Source organism: Papaver somniferum, chromosome 4, assembly GCF_003573695.1.
Source record: "Papaver somniferum cultivar HN1 chromosome 4, ASM357369v1, whole genome shotgun sequence".
Lineage (NCBI taxonomy): Eukaryota > Viridiplantae > Streptophyta > Magnoliopsida > Ranunculales > Papaveraceae > Papaver > Papaver somniferum.
The window spans coordinates 97,881,314-97,905,492 of record NC_039361.1 but is presented as its reverse complement, the minus strand read 5'-3'; the positions used below and the strand labels follow the sequence as shown (position 1 = coordinate 97,905,492).

At 34.5% G+C, this 24,179-nt stretch overlaps 1 protein-coding gene across 1 annotated transcript; it reads right to left on the bottom strand.

Annotated features, from left to right (window-relative positions):
- Positions 1-15,169: 15,169 nt before the first annotated feature.
- On the bottom strand, positions 15,170-17,485 carry LOC113276169. Its single transcript, XM_026525737.1, has one exon. It carries the CDS (start codon positions 17,361-17,363, stop codon positions 15,492-15,494), a length of 1,872 nt encoding a protein of 623 aa, XP_026381522.1. The 5' UTR covers positions 17,364-17,485; the 3' UTR covers positions 15,170-15,491.
- Positions 17,486-24,179: the final 6,694 nt, after the last annotated feature.

Below are 24,179 nucleotides of genomic sequence, written 5' to 3'. Positions count from 1 at the left end.
TAATCTTTCATTATAAATATCTTATAATTATCTTGATAAATATACTTTCAAATTTGTATTAATTTTTCATTATAAATATCTTCTTACATCATAAATATCTCATATATAATTATCTTCATAATTGAACTTTCATTAAATATTTTATTAGTCTTTCATTATATATGTCTCACAATTTTTTTCGTGAACATACTTTCATCATTAATTATTTTTATTAATGTTTCCTTATAAATGTCTTATGATTATCCTAATAAATACTTTCATTAAAACAAATAATATTTTTTTAATAGTCATATCGGTGGTGGTCCATGGAGCCGGTGATGATGGTGATGAGGCAGTGGTGATGGGCGGTTCTGGTGGTGGTAGTGTAGGTGGTCAGTGCGGTAGTCAGGTAGTGGGAAATTCTTATTCTATGTGAAAATAAGCTGGTTATAATACAAAAAGAAAAAAATTTGTACTGGCTAACCGCAATTTCCTAACCGAGAAAAATTTAACGTGATAGAGTAACGTGTCTTCTATTGGGATAGTAAAGGTTTTCAGTTGGTCCCGCTACATGTTTCACTCGGTGGTTTCTTCGAGACACCTATTACGGTCAACCTAGCAATTTTAAAAGAAACAACCATGCAAACTAATTGTCACTATATATAGAGCCAACAAAAAAAATGACAAGGGTCAAAATTGACATAATTCTTCTTTTACTTATTAGGGAGGTCGTGTCACTATGACACATGTGAAATTATAAACCAGCTTATAAAACAAAGTTTAGAAAACTTACGCAGGATAAAGAACACTCTGGATTCATTCTTGGGAAAGTTAAATCGATGACTGTAAAATGATTAGTTTAATACTCTATTTAAATTTCATAACAAATGTTTCTCCAATCAATCAAATAAATATATTTTCATCAATACAGTACATAATAAGTTTTTTTTATATTAAATCAGTAGGCATTAATGGTGGTTGTGATGGTGGGCTGGGGTGGTGGATCGGTGATAGGGATATGATGAAAACGGTGGAGTGATGACATTAATGGTGGAGGTGGTGCAAGAAGTGGTTGTAGTGGGATGAGATATGTGTCATAATGTAGAGAAATTATTTTGTTACCCTTGTTTAAATTTTTTTGGTTTGATATTAATTTTTAAATTTATTTTTCTTTTATTTTTTAAATTTTTTTATATCAAAATAAATAGAAAGGCCGTATTTTTCTAGGGAGAAGATAAATTAATAGCAGTGGTTTTAAGATTTGTCGGGTCTGGTCAAGGCTACATGCTAATCAATTGTAATAGATAATTTAGTTTCTCATATCTCTTTTTATTCCCATTTTTCGTCATTATTTCTGTTTCTGTAATTTCTTTTCGACTTCATGTGATTATGCATATGCTTGAGAATCAGTTCATGGTAATATGTAAAAATAGAAGATAAATAAATAAGAAATGAAATGGATCAAGAAATACATATTATTAAATTTTAGGAAAATAAATAAACACAAATCTATGTGAATTTGGAATAATTGATACCAACAAAGGAAAAAAAAAAAGCAAAACCTGAAGCTAACAGATTTTGTAAGATTAATCTGATTGATAGACAACTTACGCAAGATAAAGGACACTCCGGATCATTCTTGGGAAAGATAAATTTTAAGGCTGTAAAATGGTTAGCTTAATTAACTTTCAATAGTAAATGTTCAACTGATATATTTCATAATAAAATGTTCCTTTTTTTAATCAAATAAATATATTTTATTAATATAATACATATTAAATTTATTTTATATTAAATTAGTATGCATTAATGGTGGTTGTGATGGTGGGCCGGGGTGGTGGATCGGCGGTGGGGATAATAGTGGTGGGGGTTGGTGAGAATAGTTGAGTGATGACGATAATAGTGGTGGTGATGAAAGAAGCAGTGGTAGTGGGATGAGAAGGTGTCCTAAGGTAGATAAATTATTTAGTTACCCTTGGTTAATTTCTTTTTATTTGATATTATTTTTTTTCTATTACCGATAGACCCAGAGAAATTTGAGAAGTTTGTTAACGATTAACTATGTTTGTCCTAAAGGATTGTATGACTTACAGACATAATATTAAAAGATTTGAGACTAAGGACATATTTATTAACCAACACCTCAAAAACATTTAGACTTGGATCTACTGGATCGATTTTTCGCCAACAGTTGTGTTATGTATGAGACGAAGGATATAGTTGAAATACATATCCTTTCTCGTGTCGTTACGACACGGGTTAAGCCCTAGTCAAGATACAAAACAAAGCTTGACTAAGTTTGACTAGATAAAGAGCGGACGAGATTTGTTTAGGATGGATAAATCTACGGCCATGGTTTTTTCAACTAACCATTATAAATATTTTATTAATTAGTGTCCTATTAATTGCTCATGATGAATGATTAATTAATTTTTCATGATAAATGTTCATTTAATGAATCTAATAAATACATATTTTTAGTAATAAATAAATTTATTAAAAATTATATATATATATATATATATATATATATATATATTGATCGGTAAAAAATTTGGTGCTGGCGAGTTTCAAACTCAGGTAACTGGTATCATCACCCAATGACTTTACCACTGTACTACAGTGATCACGGTTAAAAATTATATTAATAATTTTTAATGGTCGTAGTGAAAGAAGCAGTGGGTGGTGGAAACAGTGGCGGATATTTGTGAGTGGCGAAGGTGGTAACATTACTGGTGGTGGAAAAAGTAGTGGGCGTGGGTGGTTTTTATGTACGGTGGTTGTTAGTGAATAGTAGTGGACAATAATAGTTTTGTGTCTTTACAAAAGTGGGCAACATTTTATTGTGATAGATGTAGTTGGTTGTTTTTAGCACAACTGGTAAGAACAAAACACAAATATTTTGAGATGTATACTAAATCATACTTCCTCCGTTCCAATTTAGATGATGTTTTAAGAGTTTTCACGCAGATTAAGAAATTGAGAGAGATATAAAAAAATTCTATCTGTGCTCTTGAGAAAAGTCTTCAAACATTAATTGTTATTAGTGTGTTTAAAAATAAACTTATGGTTCCAAGACAAATTGTGAGGGTATTGTTGGTAGTTTTGTAAGAAAAATATGAAAACTATCAAGTAATGTGGAACAAAAATATAACCCTAACATTCATCTAAAGTGGAACAGACGGAGTATAAGACAACATGATCATGACCGCTGGATCACTCAAATGGGATCCCAGCTATTTATAGTACCCGATCGAATAAATCACGGTTTTTAATATTAAAATAAAATTGATTACATTTCCAGAATATAAAACAAAGTTTGGACAAATAGACTAGATAAAGAACCATCAAATTTATACTTGCAGAACCAATGGCGATTCCAAAACAAAAATTTAGTGGGGTCATAGTCTATTTTCGAAGATCGTATACGACTGTACTCTCAGTCTCACAATAGAGCAAAATTACGAACTAATTTAAGTATATCACAGGTATATCTCAGTCTATATAACATTGGTCCCGTAGTGTACCGTAGATCGTGGCTTAAATTATAATAATTAGGCATTGCAGTGCCAGGGAATATTTTCAAAATGCAAACACTTCTTCCATGAAAGGCTATATGGCTTGCCTCATACAACCACATACACATGTACCAAAATTTGCCAAAATATAGTTGATTTTGCTTTACTAGGCAGCAAAGTAGGAAGAAAGAAACGTAATACTTTATAACGACCAAGATACCTGTTATAGGTCAACAGTTGTATGTTGTACTTATGGTTGGTGCTGACATCTGTTTTTTGATCTGTGTTTGGTTGTTTATACCTAAACTTTAAAACTAAAACTGGCAAATCATTTTGTTTTCAGTAAAATAGGATTGTATTTATAAGAAATCCTTAATCTTAGGGAAGTTTTGTGGATCGTGGAGTAGATACAGGAAAAGTCTGAAGTTAGTTTTAGAAAATTATGGGGTCAAAAAGTGACTTTCAACGAAAATTATATGGTAATTTTTGTTTTTCAAAAAACTAACGGGGCCACTGACCCTACTGGCGCCACTGTGGATTCGCCACTATGCAGAACATAAATTTACCTCTATAAATGATCACGTTTAATTAAAATTTAATAATAAATGTTTAATTGATATTTCATAATAAATGTTTCTTTAATTAATCAAATATATTTTTTTTGATACATAATAAATTTATTTGATATTAACCATATCAGTAAGCAAATGGTGACTGTAATGGTGGGCAGTGGTAGGGATAATGGTAGTGGGTATTGGTGAGACTGGTGGAGTGGTGAAAATAATGTGGTGGTGGAAGAAGTAGTGATAGTAGGGTGAGAAAATGGGTCCTAAGATAGGTAAATTAAGCATTAATGGTGGTTGTGATGGTGGGTGGTGGTGGTGGATCAGGGGTGGGGATAATAGTGGTGGGTATTGGTGAGACTGGTGGAGTGGTGACGATAATGTGGTGGTGGAAGAAGTAGTGGTAGTATAGGGTGAGAAAAGGTGTCCTAAGATAGGTAAATTATTTAGTCACCCTTGGTTAATTTTTTTTTTTTGTTTCGTTTTAATTTGATTTTAGTTTTCAAATTATTATTTTTTTATTTTTTAAAATTAAAACAATTTTTAAAGGCCAGATTTTTTCAAAAAAAAAAAAATGTTGTGATTTTAAGATTTGCCGGGTAGGGGGTAGGAAGAAAAATGAAACTTATAAAAAAATTGACTAAACACAAGGAAACATGCGAATTAATTGTAATCGGTTCAGTTTCTCACATCTCTCTTTGTTCCATTTTTTTTATGGTTTCTGTTTCTATCATTATTTCCTCCATACTTCGTGGGATTATGCAAGGATACGCGTTATAATTGTAATGGATTCAGTTTCTCACATCTCTCTTTATTCCCGTTTTTTGTCATGATTTCTGTTTTTGTCATTTCTCCCCAACTTCGTGTGATTATGCATGCTTGAGAAATAGTTCATGATAATAGGTAAAGAGACAAGAAAAGAAATAAAATAAGAATTAAATATTATTATAAATTTTAGGAAAATGAATAAACACAAATCTATGTAAATTGGGAAGCCAACAATTTATATTAAAGAGAAAAAATAAATTCTAATACTAACAGATTTTGCAAGATTAATCTAATTGATTTTAAAGTAATTTTAGGTGTTTTTAGTTTTGTTACAAGTTTGGCGAATGACCTTTTGATGATATTTATTTGAAGTAGTGAACGAAGTAATGTTCTACTGCCCATAGGATTTGCTCTAATGATTAACTATGTTTGTCCCAAAGGGTTGCATGACTTACATACATAATATTAAAAGATTCGAGGATAAGGACATGTTTATTAACCAACTCCTCAAAATATTTAGACCTGGATCGATCAATTCTTCTCAGAAAATTACGACATGTATGAATTGATGGGTACATTTGAAGCACATATCCTTGCATGTGTCGTTACGATACGGGTTGAGACCTACTTTTATATACATGGAAAAAGGAAGACCAAAAGACTATCTTTTTGGACCGCACATCCATGGACCGTAGGCTCTGTAACTTTAATGACCCGTCCCTCCACCGATATTGTCCCCACTTAACCATTGCGGTTATCCGGCAGTGTGAGGTTTTTAACGGGCGTCGCTGCGGTCATCCAGCAGCAACTTCCCGGGAGGTCACCCATCCCTGGATTGCTCCCGCCTGAGCACGCTTAACTACTGAGTTTTCTGCCAACTCTGGAGCCAATTGTGCTGAAAAGGCCTCGGTGTTATGAAAGGACAAACCATTACTTACATTCCATTCGGCCAACCACTGCCGAATGTCGGGGTATTACAATAACACATTCATAGTTATAATACTAATCTCTGATAATTCATTCACCACAAGTTTCTTACTCACTTCTCTGGAAATTTCTGCATCCATTCATACATTTTCAATCATCAAGGTCTTAGATAAACTGAATTGCAAATTACAAGTTGAAAACCAATAATCACATTTAGGATAATGTTGCTAGTATTTACTTATGAGTTGGGAACGAAAATTCTTTGTAAGAACAGAGAAGAACCTAACGAAAATTCTTTGTAAGAACAGAGAAGAAATGCACCACTTTAAATTTTGACCAAAACATTTCTTCGTCCGCTTTTCACAATCCTTGCACTTTACTCCTATTTTATTGAAACCTGTTTTGAGGCATATCAAATCATTTTCCTATCTAGGCTGGGTTTATAAGGGGTGTCCTAGTAGTTGGTAGATTACTAAGTTGCCTTTAATTATTTTAAATTACTTAAATATCCTTCACCTAAATTTAAAACATAAACATAAACTAATCAGAATCCAAAATCATTTGCATGCCTAACCTAATCTCATCATTATCAAACCATTTTGGTTTTATTTTTCGTCGTGATTAATTGACGATTCATAAATCTTTGATCATTGATTAAAACCACAAGTATAAAATGAGTCGTGTGAAGCGTTGCACAAAGAGATTTAGGTTCAAATCCTCATATTGGAACCCAGATCTTTGTTCTTCGTTTTTTTTTATATTTCAAAAGAACAGTTCGGCTCATAATTAAACATGAAAACGATAGCCGAACTTCACTTTGTTAAAAAACACACTTAGTTAGGTTGTTCAATTTTTTATTTGAAAGAGCCGAACCTAAATTCGTTAACTACAGATTGAAGTTCCGTAGATAAGTTGTCAGCCGAACCTATGTTTTCTGAAAATATACCTAGGTTCGGCTGATAACTTGCCAGCTCTGCGAATCGGGCGACGAACTCGGTGATTTTTTTCTCTTTTCTACATCGGATTTCGATATTCTTCATCATTAATTCAGGTGATTTTCTCGGTTGAATTCAATGATTGGTGTCGCTTTTAGTTTCGATCTTAGTTATTGATAATTAAACTGTCTGAAAGAGATTTCTATTTTGATTTTTGGTGGTTTGTAAGAGAATTTTTGGGTTTTTGGTTAATCGAAAAATGGGATCGAATTTGAATAACCCTAATTTTAGTTTCTTCTTTGTATCTCATGAGAAGAGAATTGAAGGTGAAGCTACTAGTTCTGTGCCATGTTTATATATACCTGATGAGTAAATTGATGAAAGTATTAGTGAATGGAATTATAGTTTAATTTGGAGATTAGATTTTGTTAAACTAAAATTTGCTGTTGCTGAAGAATCTTTGAGGAAACAATGGAAAACAACAAATACTTACCAATTGATTCCTCTTGGAAAAGGTTTTTTTTACCATCAAATTAACAAATGAAGTAGATATGAAACATATTTGGAATGGTTTGTGGAAATTTGATCATCAGATACTTAAGCTAAGACTTTCGGAACAAAATTTTAATCCTACTTCCCAGAAAACTACTACTGCTTTTGTATGCGTAAATTTTCCTGGTTTGGCTATTGAATATTGGAAGGAAAAGATATTAATGTCTCTGGGTGATTCAATTGGAAGAGATATAAAGGTGGATGAAAAGAAAGGTTGGATATTATGCCAGTGTTTTAGTAGAAGTGGATTTAGCTCAAAAAATTCCTAATCAAGTTTTGGTCAAGACTAAATATGGCAGTTTTGAACAAGAGGTTCAGATTCTGAAAATTCCTAGTTTCTGTAGCCATTGTAAAGTGGTTGGTCATCTGGTTACTGAATGTAAAGTGCAGAAAAAAGAACAGATGCAGGAAGGTGTTATAGGTGAAGAACCAAAGGTGCAAAGAAAAATATGGAAACTTAAGGAGAAGCATATTCAGACTCCTATTGGCTTTGATATTTGTAACACTCCCAAGTCAAAGAAACATAATGATGATGAGAATCAAATGTTTAGTGAAGATGAAATAGTTGATGTTATTATCCCTCCTTTGGAGAAGACAAATGAGAATGTTAATGTTCAGAAAAATGGCAATACTGGTAAATTTCATATTCTACAGAATTTAGTGATTGATGAATTTCCCCCCTTAAGTGTAAATAAGTTGTTGAATGTTGCAACTAGTAACTCTTATGTTATTAATAAAATGATTGTGGAAGCTGAAAGGGAGCAAGGGGTACAAGAAGTTGTGAAGAAAATTGATAAACCAAAGAATATCAGTTTGATTACAACAAGGAAGCATACTGCTATGAATCCAATGAAAGAGAATAAAGGGGTGAGAAGTCCTTCTACTTCTCAATCTAATCTTTCTCTATGAAGACAATTTTTTGGAATCTCAAAGGCTTAAGAAGACCTGGAGCCAAAGAGAAATTAAGAAGCATAGTTAAGAATTTTAGTCCTACTTTAGTTTGGGTGGCGGAACCAAAAATAAAATGGAATTCTAAAGATTGCAAAAGCCTAAAGTTATCAGGTATGAATAAAAAGTTAATACATAATTCAGTTCATGGTGGTAAAGGGAATATATGGTTATTTTGGAGTACTTCAATTACTGAACCTACAGTGGTATCAATAACAAGACAAGTTATTACTGTAAATGTGATAGGGGTTTTAGTTTCTGGTATTCATGCAGCTTCGCTCTATGTGGATAGAAGAGAATTATGGAGTGAATTAATGAATATAAATGTTGTGGATCTACCATGGATGTTAATTGGTGATTTTAATACTGTATTAAGTGTTGATGAAAAAATGGGTGGCAGATCTCCTTTAAGAGTAGCAACGCAAGACTTTCATGAAGTGATGAGTTTCTACAGTTTAGTCCAAGCTCCAAGTTCAGGTTTGCAGTATACTTGGTGCAATAACAGAGCAGGAGTTAAGAGAATTATATGCACTTTGGATAGAGCTCTATGTAATGTAAAATGGTTTGAGAAATATCCTACATGAAGTTATAAAGTGGGGGTAAGAAGTATTTCTGATCACAGTCCATTAATGGGTTCTTGTGTATGATTCCCAAACCAAAAAATGCTCCTTCAGAGTATTAAATATTTGGCTTGAACATAAAGACTTCAAGAGAGTGATCACAGAAGTTTGGACTGAAGAGGTGCAAGGTAATCCTGTTTTTGTGTTCATGAAAAAAATGAAGACCATGAAGATAAGAATAAAAGAATGGAATTGGAGCACTTTTGGTGATATAAGAATAAAATTGGTAGAAGCTGAAAAAGAAGTAATGAAGGCTACTATAAATTCAGAAAAAGACCCAAGTAATATTTCACTTTTGAACAAATTGGTGGTAGCAAGAGGAAAGAAGGAGATAGTAACACAACAACATCATTCAATTTTACATAAAAAAGCAAGGGTACAATGGTTAAAGGATGGTGCAGCAAATACCAGATTTATTCATACAACAATAAATCTAAGACAAATTGCAAATGCTATAACTGAACTTGAAGATGATGTTGGTACTATAGTTAGTGATCAAGCAATGATTTCTAACTCTTTGGAGAATCATTTCAAAGACAAATTTAAATTCAAAGAGGTCAACTTTATGGAAGGAATTTTTGATGCTATACCAGAAGTGGTGAATTCAGATGACAACAATATGTTAGAAAGAATCCCTTCAGCTCAAGAGATTAAAGAAGCCATTTTTTCATTGAATGCTGACAGTGCCCCTGGTCCTGATGGATTTCCAGGTTTCTTCTACAGATATGCTTGGGAGATTACTGGTGATGGAGTAATTAATGCAATACAATATTGTTGGAGGAAAGGTTTCATCCCAAAAGGTCTTAATTCTAACTTTCTATTCCTATTACCTAAAGTAAAGTGTGCTAGAAAACCAAACCAATTTAGGCCTATAGGACTGAGTAATTTCACTTTTAAGATTTTTACAAAAATTATGACTTCTAGGATGTATGGATTGATGGAGAAGCTAGTTTCAGAGCAACAAGGTGCTTTTATAAAAAATAGATGTATTCAAGAACAAATTGTTTTGGCATATGAATTGATAAATGAACTTGACACAAAGAGGAGAGGTGGAAATATAGGTTTAAAATTGGATATTACACAAGATTATGATTCACTAAGCTGCGAATTTCTCTTTGAAGTCATGAAAAGATTTGGTTTTTCTCAAAAGTGCATAATGCGGCTCCATCAACTTTTTACTTCAGCTAGAGTTTCAGTTTTGGTAATTGGTGGTCCAGTTGGGTTCTTTGAAGTGAGCAGAGGATTGAGGAAAGGTGATCCATTATCACCAATTTTATTTGTGCTTGCTGAGGAAGTATTGAGCATAAGTTTGTGTAAAATGGTGGAGGAAAATAAAATAGTACCAATGGTAAATTTCAGAGGTGTACACCATGCACATATTCTATTTGCAGATGATGTTTTTTTATTTTTCAATGGGCACAAAAGAAATATACAAAAAGTGATGAAGCTATTAAGTGATTATCAAGCATCCTATGGACAAGTGATTAATCAAATGAAGAGAAAGTTGTTTGTGGGAGGTGTAACTGAAGACAGAAAACAACAGATTGCAAGTGAACTTCAAATGAATCTTTCTACATTCCCAGGCAAGTATTTGGGTGTAATTTTAAAACCAGGAGTTGTAAAATCAAGTATTGTTTGGGGTGTGGTGGAAATGATGCAAAATAGATTCACTGGGTGGATTGGGAAAATGCTTTCATTCAAAGACATAATAACACTGGTAAAGTCAGTATTATGCAGCATTCCCATATACAACATGTCAGTGTATAAGTAGTCTGTAAGTGTGGTGAAGATTTGTGAAAGACTTATAAGGAATTTTTTGTGGACAGGGGATCCATATGAAAGAAAAAAGTATAACTCTAAAGTGGGATGCAACATGTGCTCCAATGGAATATGGAGGTTTGGGCATTAGGAGAATGGAAGTGATAAACAAAGCTCTGCTAATGAAATTAGTTTGGAAAATTCAAAATTCTGAGGCTGAACGGGCTAGATTTATGAGAGAAAAATTTACAAATTCAAATGGTGATTGGATTACAGGATACAATAAATCTTCAGTATGGCCTAGCTTAAAGTGGGTTATGGATGAAGTAAAGTTATAAGATGGATTACAGGATTAGGTGAGCATATTTCAATCTGGAATGATGTTTGGATTAAAGAGAGGTCTCTAAATGATATGATTTAGGTAGATGAATATATGTTACAAAACAAAAACATGAAAGTTGTTGAATTGATTATTAATGGAGAATGGTTAATCCCCCCAAGAATGTTACAATATTTTCAAAAGGAGGAATTACCAATTTTGTCTAAGAAGAATGATACAAGAATTTGGACTGGGACAATGACAGGAGAGTTTACTGTAGCATCAGCTGTGGAGTTAATTAGAGAACATTATCAAAAAGTAACATGGGCAAAATATGTTTGGAATCCAATTCTTCATCCCACAACAACAAGCAATGTTTGGAAGATAGTGAGAGAGATTTGTGCAACTGATGAAAGCGGAAGAAAAAGGGATTCAGTTTAGCTTTAAAATGTTATATATGTGGTGCTGATACTGATAACCTGGAGCATATTTTGTGGTTTTGCAACTTCATTCAGTTAATATGGAAATGGCTTGGAGGTATTTTCATATTCTGTAATCCAGAACCATATGAAGATGTTATGCATTTTGCTAAGCATAAAAGTGGAGCTGTAAGAGATATTTGGATATGTGTTGCTTCCATAACTATGATGGAACTATGGTTCTTAAGGAATAGAATTTTCTTTGATGAGGAACAAGTGAACCTTGAAAATCTCAAGAGAAGAATAATGCAATATACAAAAGACTGTGCAGTGAGAATAAAGAGCCTTATGTGGGATTGTAGTTATGACTACATGGTTTTTAGAAATTTTGATCCGAAGAATCAACCAATAAGACTACAGAATATTGTAGAAGTCAGATTTTTTTTACCTGCAAGAAATCAAACACTAATTTGCTGTGATGGTGCTTCTAGAGGAAATCTTGGTGCAGCAGGTTATGGTTTTGTGTGCAGAGATGATCAGGGATCTTTCATATATGCAAAGGCAAAAGGACTGGGGATTGCAACAAAGTACATTGCTGAAATAATGACCATAGATGGAGCAGCTGAATGGGCTTTGCAGAACAATAAACTTGATTTATGCATCAACTCTGATTCTAATGCTGCTGTGAGTGCTTATAAATCTGAGAAGCTACCATGGTTTGTTAAGGTGAGATGGAGTAGAATAAAGGAATTGCTAAGGAGCATCCTAATTATACATAGCTTGAGGGAAGTGAATTTCTCTGCAGATTCAATGGCAAAGAAAGGTGTAGGTTTGGAAAGAGGAGCAACAGTGAGTTATAGTACAAAACCAGCTTTCATCCATGCCCTGGAATTAGGGGTGAGCATGGGCCGGTATGGAACGGTTTTTACAACATACGCATCCAATCCAATTCACTATGGATTTTAAATTTGGCATCCGCATCCAATCCAACATCCAACGGATTTGCATCCAATGGATGCACGGATGAACGGATTGGGTGCTGATAATCCAGTGGATTTGTGTTAGTTAAAATTTATAATTAAAAAATAAAGCCAATATAGATGACTTCTTATAGCACCTACACATTTTATATATGTATATAGATATAAAAGTGTCATGGACAACACTCCAAGCAAACACCTTAAAAAATTCTAAAACTATCTATATATTTTCTAGAAACTATATAAATGCCCTTAATCCAATGGATATGGATGTCCAACGGATTTTCAAGGTTGCATCTGATCCCAATCCGTAATCCATTGGATTTCAAAAATCTCATCCGCGTCCAATCCATTAGCGAACGGTCCGGGCATCCATCCGCAAAAATACGATTGGTCCCGGTTAAATCCGCGGATTACGGGTAAAATGCTCCCCCCTACCTGGAATCACCTGAAGAAGTTTACTATAGATTTTGTTGAATTCAGTTAGGTTACTGGGCTCCATTATTCGGCTTCTGTATTTGTTTTTTTTTTATTCACTTTTCAGCTTATCTGTTTTTTGGGCTTTATTTTTGGAATATTTGAGTGATTGTAATTTTTTTAAAATGAGTAATAAAATTAATTGATTGAGCAAAAAAAAAACATAGGTTTCGGCTGACATGTTATCAGCCGAATCATTCATCTGGTTAGTAGATCTAGGTTATAAAAATTCAATTTTTTTAAAGAATTCTAACTAAAAAGTGGAGATCAAACATCGTCTACAAGTATACCAGTGAATCTGTTGATTTGAATCACACGTTATGATCACTTCTAATCACTAAAATCTCAAAACCCAAGTTTTTTCTCACTTCTTCTTCTTCCTCTTGAAAACCCCAAACTCTATCACATAAATCAGATTTCTCCACTAGTAATCTAATTTTAATTAATCTTTAATATTCCTAATTAAACATTATCATTAAATATAATCATAATCACTAACATTAATCATTTAAGGGTAGTTGTGCCATTATAAAAAATGGATAGATAAGGGATGACGAGTTTCTTTATCTAGTGACCTTATTTTGGCATCATTAAGTTATGCCTCAAAATAGGTGTCATTTTATTCCTGCAAAATAAAACAGCTCACAGTAAGATGCTATATTGCAGTTCAGTTCACGTGTTTTTTTTTTCTTTTTTTTTGGTTGATGACAGGACAATTTTACAGAATCCATTGGAGAAATATGTTTTTGTTACAGAATCGGCTAATAAGCCTAAATCCCAAAGCCCAATTAAGAATGAAAAAAAAACTGTAATACACAGTTTCAAGAAAAGATCACCATCAATAGGGTGTGCAACGGACGAACTGATTCGGATTAGAGATCACCGGTGTCCAATCCGTCAAACTTGCGGATTTGGAAAATTCAACCGTGTCCGGTTCAATCACCCGCGGATTTAAAATTCACGGATCAGGATACGGACAGGATGCGGATTATCCGCGAATTAGTAAAAAAAAGAAAAGATCATGTTCGTGTGATATATAAAGTGAACAGAAATATTTCAAGATTAAAAAACTGACAGAACTTTTTGTTAAAGCAAAGATGGGAAAGAGCAAAGCACTGGAACAAGCAAAAGGGAAGATTAAGAAAGTCCATTAGTCCAAGAAAAAATGGCCGAAACAAACTCCAATGGCGTTATTAAAGCATGAGCACAAACAGGAGGGCAACTTCTATGAGGCAGGGCATGGAGCCAAGTAGGAATTGTCTCAAACATGAGAAATATTCCACCCAAAGGTAGAAATATTCCACCCAAAGGTAGAAAACTCGAATACGTCATTCAATAATTTTGGCCAATCGATTTAATGTGATCGTTCACATTTTGAATCACATGATGCATACTTTAACTGGGCAAATTTTCAGAGATCAGAATACATTTTCGGGTGGCAATGAAATTATCATGATTCAAGTCCAAAGCCTAAAACCGTTACTTGTGAGTTGTGACATTATACGAATGGAGTGCAAGATAAAAAGAAGGACGGAAGAAACGTACAACAACTACGGTGCGGGTGAATCCGTGGATTTCAAAGTCTAACCGCAACCAAACCGTTAAAAGTGCGGATTTGAGAATCTCATCCATGCCTGGCTCATAGATCTTACGAATTGGATTTCACTTGCAATTTTAAGGACGGATACGGGTGAAACCCGTGGTTCCGGATTTTTTGTTCACCCCTACACCAATCTTCTTTGAGAATATCCAACTGCAATCTTTAAAAACTGAAGGGGAGCTGTGATGTACTACCAGTACCGTATCCCTGAGCATCTGCACACGTTACTTGGACATGAGAGCACCCTGGACGGGGCAGTAGTTGTAGTTCTCTTTCTTGTTTTAGTTAACTTCCAGGGTTGTTTCAGTAGTTCCAGTTCCGATCTCTAAACCCTTGACGCCCATTCGCACTCCTATTTGCTCTTTTATCTTTTTTTCAACTTCTATCTTTTTTGTTTTCTTTTTATACAGTTCCTCGCACCCTCATCCTTTTAGTTCTCTGATGCTAATTCATCCATACTCTGATTTTGCTTCACCATTTTTAATCTTGTTTCATTAGAACTCTTTTCCTGTTTCCGTTTTCTTAGTTATTTTACGTAAGAAACTCGATTTTGTTTACCCGCCCACCCCCTACCCCAACACTCCAAATCGTATAATATACTATTACCTATATTTCGTGTATTGCCATTGTGTATTATGTTCTCACATAGTCACGCATTAACTATTCAAAAATTAGACCGGTAAATGTACATTTTTCCAAATGTACTAAATGTTTAGACTTTAGAGAGTAGTTTACAATGAGAAAAATGTAAAAGTAGAAGGTTTAGCAGGACTATTTCCATACTAAACTAGCAACAGCAGTCCGAATTGTCATAGTAAAATCATCGAGCACTAGCAATAAAACAATTAAAAAAAAGTACTTGCAATAAAGGCATGAAAATACAAGGCGAAGCAATTTCGTTTAATAGAAAAGGTGAACAATATAAACATAAAGGTTGTATTCTATCGGATATTTTCCAACCAAGCCATCGAAATATAAGGTGATGATGATAAGTAAGTACACTGTCCACCAATTCAATATCTACATTACCATGATACATTGTTTCTTGACAAACAATCTTCTACCATTTGTTTCTTGTACTCAGAAATCTATAACCAACTGAAGGCTCTTCTACTCACCTTGCCAAATTCAAGTGGAGTAAGATTGCCTGAAAGAATGAAGTCCATCCTGGTACAGCCCAAGGTGTGAAATGGCCTTGGGAATCAAATCTCTCAAAGAAGGGTGTTGAATTAAAGAAGACCGAGCTGCGCCCTCAAGAGCTGCCCTTGCCCTCTCCAGGCCTTCACTATTACCAACATGCAATGCCAAGTAACAGAGGAGAATTAACCCATGCAGCTGTGCCCGATCGCTGGCCCTAAGTAATCTCAACAAAGGTGTGACACCATCATACTCGATAATCGCCTTAGAATGCTCCACACAAAGAAAATTCTCTGGGCAGGCAAACTTGCCCAAGGCAACAGAGGCTTCTGTTGCCACATTCGGGTTCTTGTTACCAAGCTGAAGCACGATGGGATTAATAATTCGAGTCTCTCTAGCAGGGAAGGTTCGAGCCAACGATCCAATAGATTTAATAGCAGCAACTTGCAGTGATGGACTACTTTCCTCTTGCACTAATCTCAGAAGCTGCTCTACAACAGCCTTTGCAGCTGGGGAATTGGTCTTGAAAGCTGCCCGTCTTAGGTCTGCATTCAATTCCGCCGCTGCAGTAATCTCCATTATTGTCATGAGGCAATTCAGCTGTAAATCCCCTGTTTCTTTCTCGATAATTTTTGCCAAGCAAAGCAGTCCTTTTGTCTCTGTAATTCTTCTACTGTTTGAAACACTCTCTTTCGATAGCATCCATAGTGCTTCAGCACAGTTAATCTTAAGCTTATGTTTCACTTCAGGTTTTTCATTCTCCCTTTCTTTTTTACCATGCCCGCTACGGCCACTACTACCCTCTGAATGTAAAGAAGACGATGAACTCGAATGCGAGTAATGATTCTGTTGACCGCCCACATTCCCTCCTCCTTCTCCTCCTTGTAACTCCTTGTTAATCCTGACCAAAGAATGAAAGCTAGTAGGTTTTCCAGGAAAAGACTTGGGTTCATCCACAAAGGTATCGAAAGAAAGCAAAGAAACAAGTGGCCTAATAATTTTTTCTCTAGCGAATTCCTCTTGAGCAGCAGGATCATTCTTTGCCATTCTTGAAACCAATTTAGCAACACCAATCTGAACTCTCATGGTAGAATCATTAAGCACTTGAACAATGATTTGTGCACCATGTTCCGACACAATAATTCTAACCTTTTCTTGATCCGTCCCCAAATTAGCTAAGGCATTAGAGGCAGCAATCTGTGAATCAGGTGAAGCACCTTCTTTCAATAACTTAAGTAACGGAGGTATACCTCCTTCTTCAACAATAATCTTCTTATTCCGATCATGATCATTAGCTAAACTAGCAAGTTCATTTGCAGCTTCGACACGATCAGATACACCCCCCATATGTAAAGCGGCAATATAAGACCAAACCCATGATAAAATAGGATCATTACTAGCAATAGGAGGTAATGAAAGAACAATACCAGTGGAATCAATTGAATTGAAATCATAAACACTCAATAACCATCTTAAATCACCAATTGAAGAATCTAACAAATTAAAAACCTTGCGGAAATCAGCTGCTGATGTTATTGTAAATGTAACGAAATGAAATAAACCATTCCTTTTACATTTACGTACGAGGGTTAATGTTCTTTCTAAATTCCTTGATATTTCTGATATTATACGACGAATTGGACGTTCATAGAATGAATAAGAAGATTGATTAATATTAGTAGTATTTGTTGATAATCTAATTACGGAACGTAACATTTGAGATAATCGATCAATATGTTTACCTACTTCTGCACACTCAACGTTGAATGATTCTGTTTCTTCTACTGATTTACGAATTCTTTCTGCTAGTAATATTGGGTATGAGAATTCTTCTTCTATTGTTTTCTCTTCTTCGCCCATCATTTTAATCAGCCCCCTCCTCTACAAAAGAGAAACTGAACCCTGAACCTTTCTCTCTATCTCTCTCTCTCTCTCTCTCTCTCTCTCTAAAAAGTCTATCTTTAATGGAGTTTTTTTTACTCTGCTTTCTTCTTCTTCTTCTTGAAGCTAAATTTTGAGTGAGGGTTTTTGTTTTATTTCTCTACACGGACAATGTAGACAAATACGCTGATAGATACATTTTTAGGATGATGTGGTGGGATTTACATGTCGACACGTTTAATGTTGTTTGGGTTCTGAGGTTGCTTCCTTCAATAGAAAAATGGCACGTGTCAAGCAATATTACGCGAGAAAATGCATTTTTTGGGGTTAGTTGGAAGAGTGCGAGAGTGAGACTACTGACTTGGTCTTTCAGAAGCCGTCACTGATAGATGAATCGGATTTATCACCGTGGATATGTGTTGGACGTGTTGCGGACGCGGATCATCTAACGGTTCTTAGGCAACGACGATACAACCGGTGTAATACAACATTAGGATCTGTTTGGTGAGTTGAGGATGGATATATCTCGGGACTCTGCAGATAATAATTTCATTAATGATGGGTTTATTTGCAGAACTTACGATTTTCAAGAATTTATATTTATGTATATTTGGTAACTCGGTTGTAGGGATAAACATTTGCCCCACCCAAACTCATTCCCGTGGGTACCCGTTTTTATTGGGTAGGGTTTTACCTGTACAAACGGGTTTGGGGTTGGGTATGGGTAATACCCAAAATTAGTGAAGCGGGGATGGAATTCTAGGTCTCCGCCCCGTACGTTCCTATTTTAAGATTTTATATTTTTATTAATTATTTATATCATATTTAAACTAAGATATTATATTATATAATATTATAAAAGAAAAGAAAAGATAAAAGTATAAGATATCATTAATTATTTATATTATATTTAAACTAAGAAATTATATTATATTATAAAAGAAAAGGTAAAAGTATAAGATATCATTAATTATTTATATTATATTTAAACTAAGAAATTATATTATATTATTGAAAACGTAAAAGTATAAGATATCATTAATTATTTATATTATATTTAAACTAAAAAATTATATTATATTATATTATATTATTTAATTATTGTATTGATTATATTATATTATTTAAGCTTTCTTTATTATATATATTATATTACTTTATGTGTATATTACACAGTGATCCCAAAATGACAACTATATCCACACGAGGTGAATCCGAACAGTCTGAGCACCATGTCGAGACAATTCCAAGTTTTCCAATGGATGATGACCATGGTGAAACTACCGAGGCAAACATTACAGGTGATTGTGATAATGCCGAAGGTGAAATTGCTATAGTTTCAGGGAAGAAAAGATCCATAGTGTGGAACCACTTTGAAAAGAAAAAGATAAAAGGGGAAGACAAAGCAGTTTGCAAATATTGTCATAAACCATTAGGAGGAAAAAGCACAAATGGGACTAAGCATCTACACGCACACATGAAAAGATGTCCTCGACGTAAACAGCAAGACATAAGAAAATCAATAATCACTTCGAGTAAAAAAAGTGACGGAAGAAGTCAGCTTAACACGTACAGTTTTGATCAATCGTTCGCTAGGAAAGAACTTGCTTATATGATAATCATACACGAGTATCCGCATTCCATCGTTGAACATGCCGGATTTAGACGATATTCAAATGCGCTTCAACCGTTGTTTAAGGTGGTATCTCGGAGAACAATTAAAAGGGATATCCTTAAAATCTATGATGAAGAAAAAACTAAAACAATGGAGGTGCTACAAAAACATCAAGGTAAAATTGCGTTGACTACTGATATGTGGACTAGTAAGCAAAAGAAAGGATACATGGTTATTACGGATCATTTCATCGATGAATCGTGGATCTTGCAAAGCCGAATTATCAGGTACGCGTATTCATTTAATGATTTCAGGCATTGGATATGCACGTCATAAATTAAAAATCACTACCATTAATTTTGTTACTGATTAATTACTAGTTGCTACGTAGTACGGTCTAATCAACCATATGAATTTTATTTTGTATTAGGTTTATGTATGTGCCATGTCCGCACACGGCTGAAGTCCTGTCAGCCGCATTGATGAAGTGTCTGCTAGACTGGAATATCGATGGTAAAGTATCCACTCTTACTGTAGATAATTGTTCCACTAATGATCTTATGATCCAACTTCTCCTAGAAAAATTATCAAGTAAGTTACTGTCGGGTGGAGATATTTTTCATATGCGTTGTTGTGCACACATATTAGCTCTTATAGTCAAGAAATGATTAGAGGGGATCAAAGGAGCAATCGAATTGATTCGTAATAGTGTTGCTTAGTGGAAAGCAACACCAAAACGAGTTGAGAAATTTGAAAAGGCCGCCCGTCAACTAAATATTTCGAGTATAAATAAGTTAGTTCTTGATTGTGAGACAAGATGGAACTCAACATACCTAATGCTTAATACTGCTATTAAGTATCAGAAGGTTTTTGCTCGACTAAAGCAACGTGAGCCACAATATGATTGTTTGCCAGATGATGAAGATTGGTTGTTGGCAAAGGAAATGTGCGACAAACTTAAGATATTTTATACCTTCACAGAGAAGTATTCCGGAGTAAAATATCCTACCACCAACCTTTTCTTTCCAAGTTTTTTTGATATTAGATTGTCATTAAATGAGTGGAAAAATCTAAAGTTGGTGTGATTAAGGAAATGGCATATGAAATGATAGAGAAGTTTGAAGAGTATTGGTTTGTGATCAATGGAGTAATGGTCGTAGAAATTATGTTAGATCCAAGGTTTAAGATGAAATTGATTGAGTTTTATTTTCCACAAATTTATGGTCAAGCTTTTTCAAAAATCGAAATTGATCGAGTACGCGATTTATGCGTTGATTTGGCGAAGGAGTATGAACTGAAAGTAAAATTTGCTGAAACATCTGTTAGCCAAAATGATTTGTCTTTCACTTCAGAGATGCATGGTTTTAACGATGACGTAGATCCTTTGGAAAAGTTTGATATGTTTGTCTCTAATACTGCTCCTACTAGTACTGTTAAGTCAGAATTAACCAATTACTTAGAAGAAGATCTTTTACCTAGGATTGGTAATTTTGACATACTAGCATGGTGGAAGACAAATGGGATTAAATATTCAGTCTTGCAGTGTATGGCTAGAGATATTTTAGCGATTCCAGTTTCAACAGCAGCTTCCGAATCAGCTTTTAGTACCGGAGGTAGATTTGTGAGTGTCCAACGTAATAGACTTCATCCAAAAACGTTGGAAGCTTTGATGTGCGCTCAAGACTGGCTATGGGATATGCTGAATGGTAATGAAATTCTTTTTTTATTGAAATGTTTTTTTTTTTACATTTAATACATCATTATGGTTATATGATACACTTTCTTATTTTGGCTAGGTGGATCAAAATTCGATGGTGAAACATTTTGGGAAGAAACTGAAGCAGACGATGAGGTGATTAACATGGAGGAAGATACTTGATAAGAAATAATTAAGAACTAAAATGAGTGATGCTCGTTTATAGACCAATTTTTTTTTCTTTGCTTGTTTTACGATGAATTTATGAGTTTGAAATTTTAAATTATTATTATTATTATTGGTTGAACTTAGGTATTGATTATTAAATTAACTCATCATATGTGAGCTTAATGTTATGGGTAACCCGTAAAAAACCCGCCCCGTACGGGTATTTCCCATACCCGTCCCGTCCCAGATCAAGCGGGTAATGGGGAGGGTGTGGTTTTTTTTTTTGAACGGGGCAGTGACTGGGATACAAGATCCCCGCCCCATGACCATCCCTACTCGGTTGAAATTCCTAAGATTTATGAAAAAAATTGTGTTAAAGTCCACTAGTATGGAATCTGTGCTACGCACCGAAATGATAGTAACCGACCCTCATTGGTGAGGCGGGGCTTTAAGTGTTCTCAATTAACAACCGTGTATAATGAAATACCAATTATCATTAAACAGACTAGTGAGGATACATGTGCGATGCACCTGCTTGAAATCAAATTCGAAAGCAATTAAAATTTTTTGCGTAAAATAAACATTTACTATTTTTATTTGTATTCGTTACGTAGATAATTCAAAGAGCTTTTCAATATATGAATTTTATAGAAGTCCGGTGTATATTTTGAAAAATATTAAGTTTTTGAAATTTTTGATGTATTTTTAAAACAATGGCATTATGCAAATATGTACATTTCTAATGGGTTTTTTAATCCGGTGCTATTCAATATACATTTCTACCCTTAATTTTTATTGAAATTACATGATATAACAGAGTTTAGTAATTTAAATAAGGGGAACTTAGTAATTTAAGGGGTCTCCTACCAAAAATACCTCTTTTCTTTATAATGGTATAATTATTATATAATTGTCCCTTGTTTTGATGGGTTTCACAAATACTCTTATCACACAATAAATATACCCTTCTCCATCTACAAGCCCATCAGGGGTCCATTAACATCTTTTTTGTTTCCATATTTACCCACCTCACACAAAATCGTTTTCATTCTTTCTTTCCAGATCTAATTATTTTCTCTCCATCTGCAATCACTTCAATTCTCCGTCGCTTCTACCAGAGTTTCACCACCATCTCTTACGCCACCACCGCAACAAACACCATTAGCACCACCATCTCCATTGTCACAACCATCACCATATTTTCTCAACTTCCTAATCAATTGATTAGATCGATTTTCACCCAAGTCAGTTTCTGCCGCCGTGAGTAAATCGAATCCACCATCTGTACCAGCAGCTCCTAAATTGATTATATATCGACTTTCCACTTTTTTTAGCTGCAGAAATTCAATATGGTGACGAATCGGCGAGAACCTAATTTTCAAATCTTAATCTTGGTCATTAGAAACATCAGATTCATTCCGATTTCAGTGGATTTCAGCTTGAAGAACCTGAAATCGATGATAACGATGTGTATCAATTGGGAAGAGACAATGCAAATCTTCATCAATAAGTGGATCTGAAGATTCAATCATGATAAACAAATTAAAAGATAAGTTTGATCTCTCACTGTCATTCTAAATGGTAGCCTAATTTGATTTTGATTTTTTTGTGTTGATTCAACATGATTTCTTTGTTTTATTTCGATTTTAATTGAGATTTTGATTGTGATTCATTTCTGAAACAAGCAAATGGAGTTTGTTTGTACTAGTGAGGTTGGTGGTGCTGATGGTGATATAAGCATTGGGTATTGGTGTTGTCGATGTTATGGTGGTGGTGGTGGAAGGTGTTGTTACAACGGTGGTGGTGGATGTTTTTTGCACTGCAGGTGATGGTGGTGCCTTTTATTGTATTAGTGAGGGTGGTGGCGAATTTTTTATGGGATTAACTATTGTTGTTGATCCATTTATGGATCAACTATTGCTGGTGACACCATTTTTTATGGGATCAAGTAGTATTGCTGGTGTTGGTGTTGTTGTTGTTGTGTTAGTGGTGGTGGAACGTGTAGTTACAACAGTGGTGGTGGATGTTTGTTGCACTGCTGGTGATGGTGGTGGTTTTTATTATAATAGTGAGAGTGGTGGCGTATCTTTTTAAGGGATCAACTACTGTTGTTGACACCACTTATGGAATAAACTCATGTTGTTGACACCATTTTTATGGGATCAACTATTGTTGTCGATCCAATTTATGGAATCAGCTCCTATTGTTGACAGTATTAGTATAGTCATGCTTGTAGTTTAAATCATGTTTGTTAAAAAATTGGATACTTTATAGTACGAGTACCTAAAATGCTCTTCATATTGCGTATTGCCTCTCTTACACAACATTATAAAGACTAGTGTGCTTATGGATTTCGTTTTTTGTGGTTTTTGAAAGTGTTAGTTGATGGGGGTGGTAGTGATTGTGTGGTGCTGGTAGTGGTAGTGGTGATGTTGGATTGATGGTAATGTTGGATTTTGGTGATTTTTCTGGTTTGTGTATTGTTGTTTGACTGATGGTACTGATTGTGTCTTTGGATTTTATAGATGTAAATTTCTTCAAATGTGAATTTGTGGTGCAAATGGTAGCATGACTGACTCCACGTCAGACGATGTGTGTTCGACTCATGCCAGGTTCACTCATTCCTATATGTCATTTTATTTATTTTGTATCGACGATGGTTGTTGTAGAAATTTTTGTTACTCTCGTGTTTCTTAAGGATATATCAGTTTGCAGGTTCCAGGTTTATTGGTTTTTACAGGAAACAAACTCATATAATGGTGTCAACTCTAACTGTTGATCCCACTCTTCAATTGTTGATCCCACTTAAAGGGATCAACTTTGGTTGTTGACTCCATTCACTTGGATCAACTTCGATTGTTGACGCACAAAAAAAACTGCAATATGTATTAGTAAAGTTATTTTTGAACTTTTAATTTTTGGATTAACTTCAATTGTTGACACCTAATTTTGATGGTCGTGGAGGCGGCGACGATGGCGGCAGCGGCAGTGGTGGCGACAGCATCGTCAATGATGGTGATGGTGGTGGAATATCAGTGGCGGTGGTAGAATATTAGTGGTGGTTATAGTTAGTAAGTGTTGGTGGTGGTGGAGTGGTGGTGGTGGTGGTAGTGGAATGCTGGTGGTGGTGGTGGCTGTGAAGTAATAGAGAAAGAAATTTGTTAAGAGATAAGGTTTGTAAATGAAAAATAATATTATAAGTGAGGGTATTATGGTAACCTATTTTTTAATGGATAAGGTTTTTAAATAATAGGGGTATATTTATTATTGTATAAGGGTATAATAATTGGGTGTCAAAACTAGAGGTATTTAATTAATA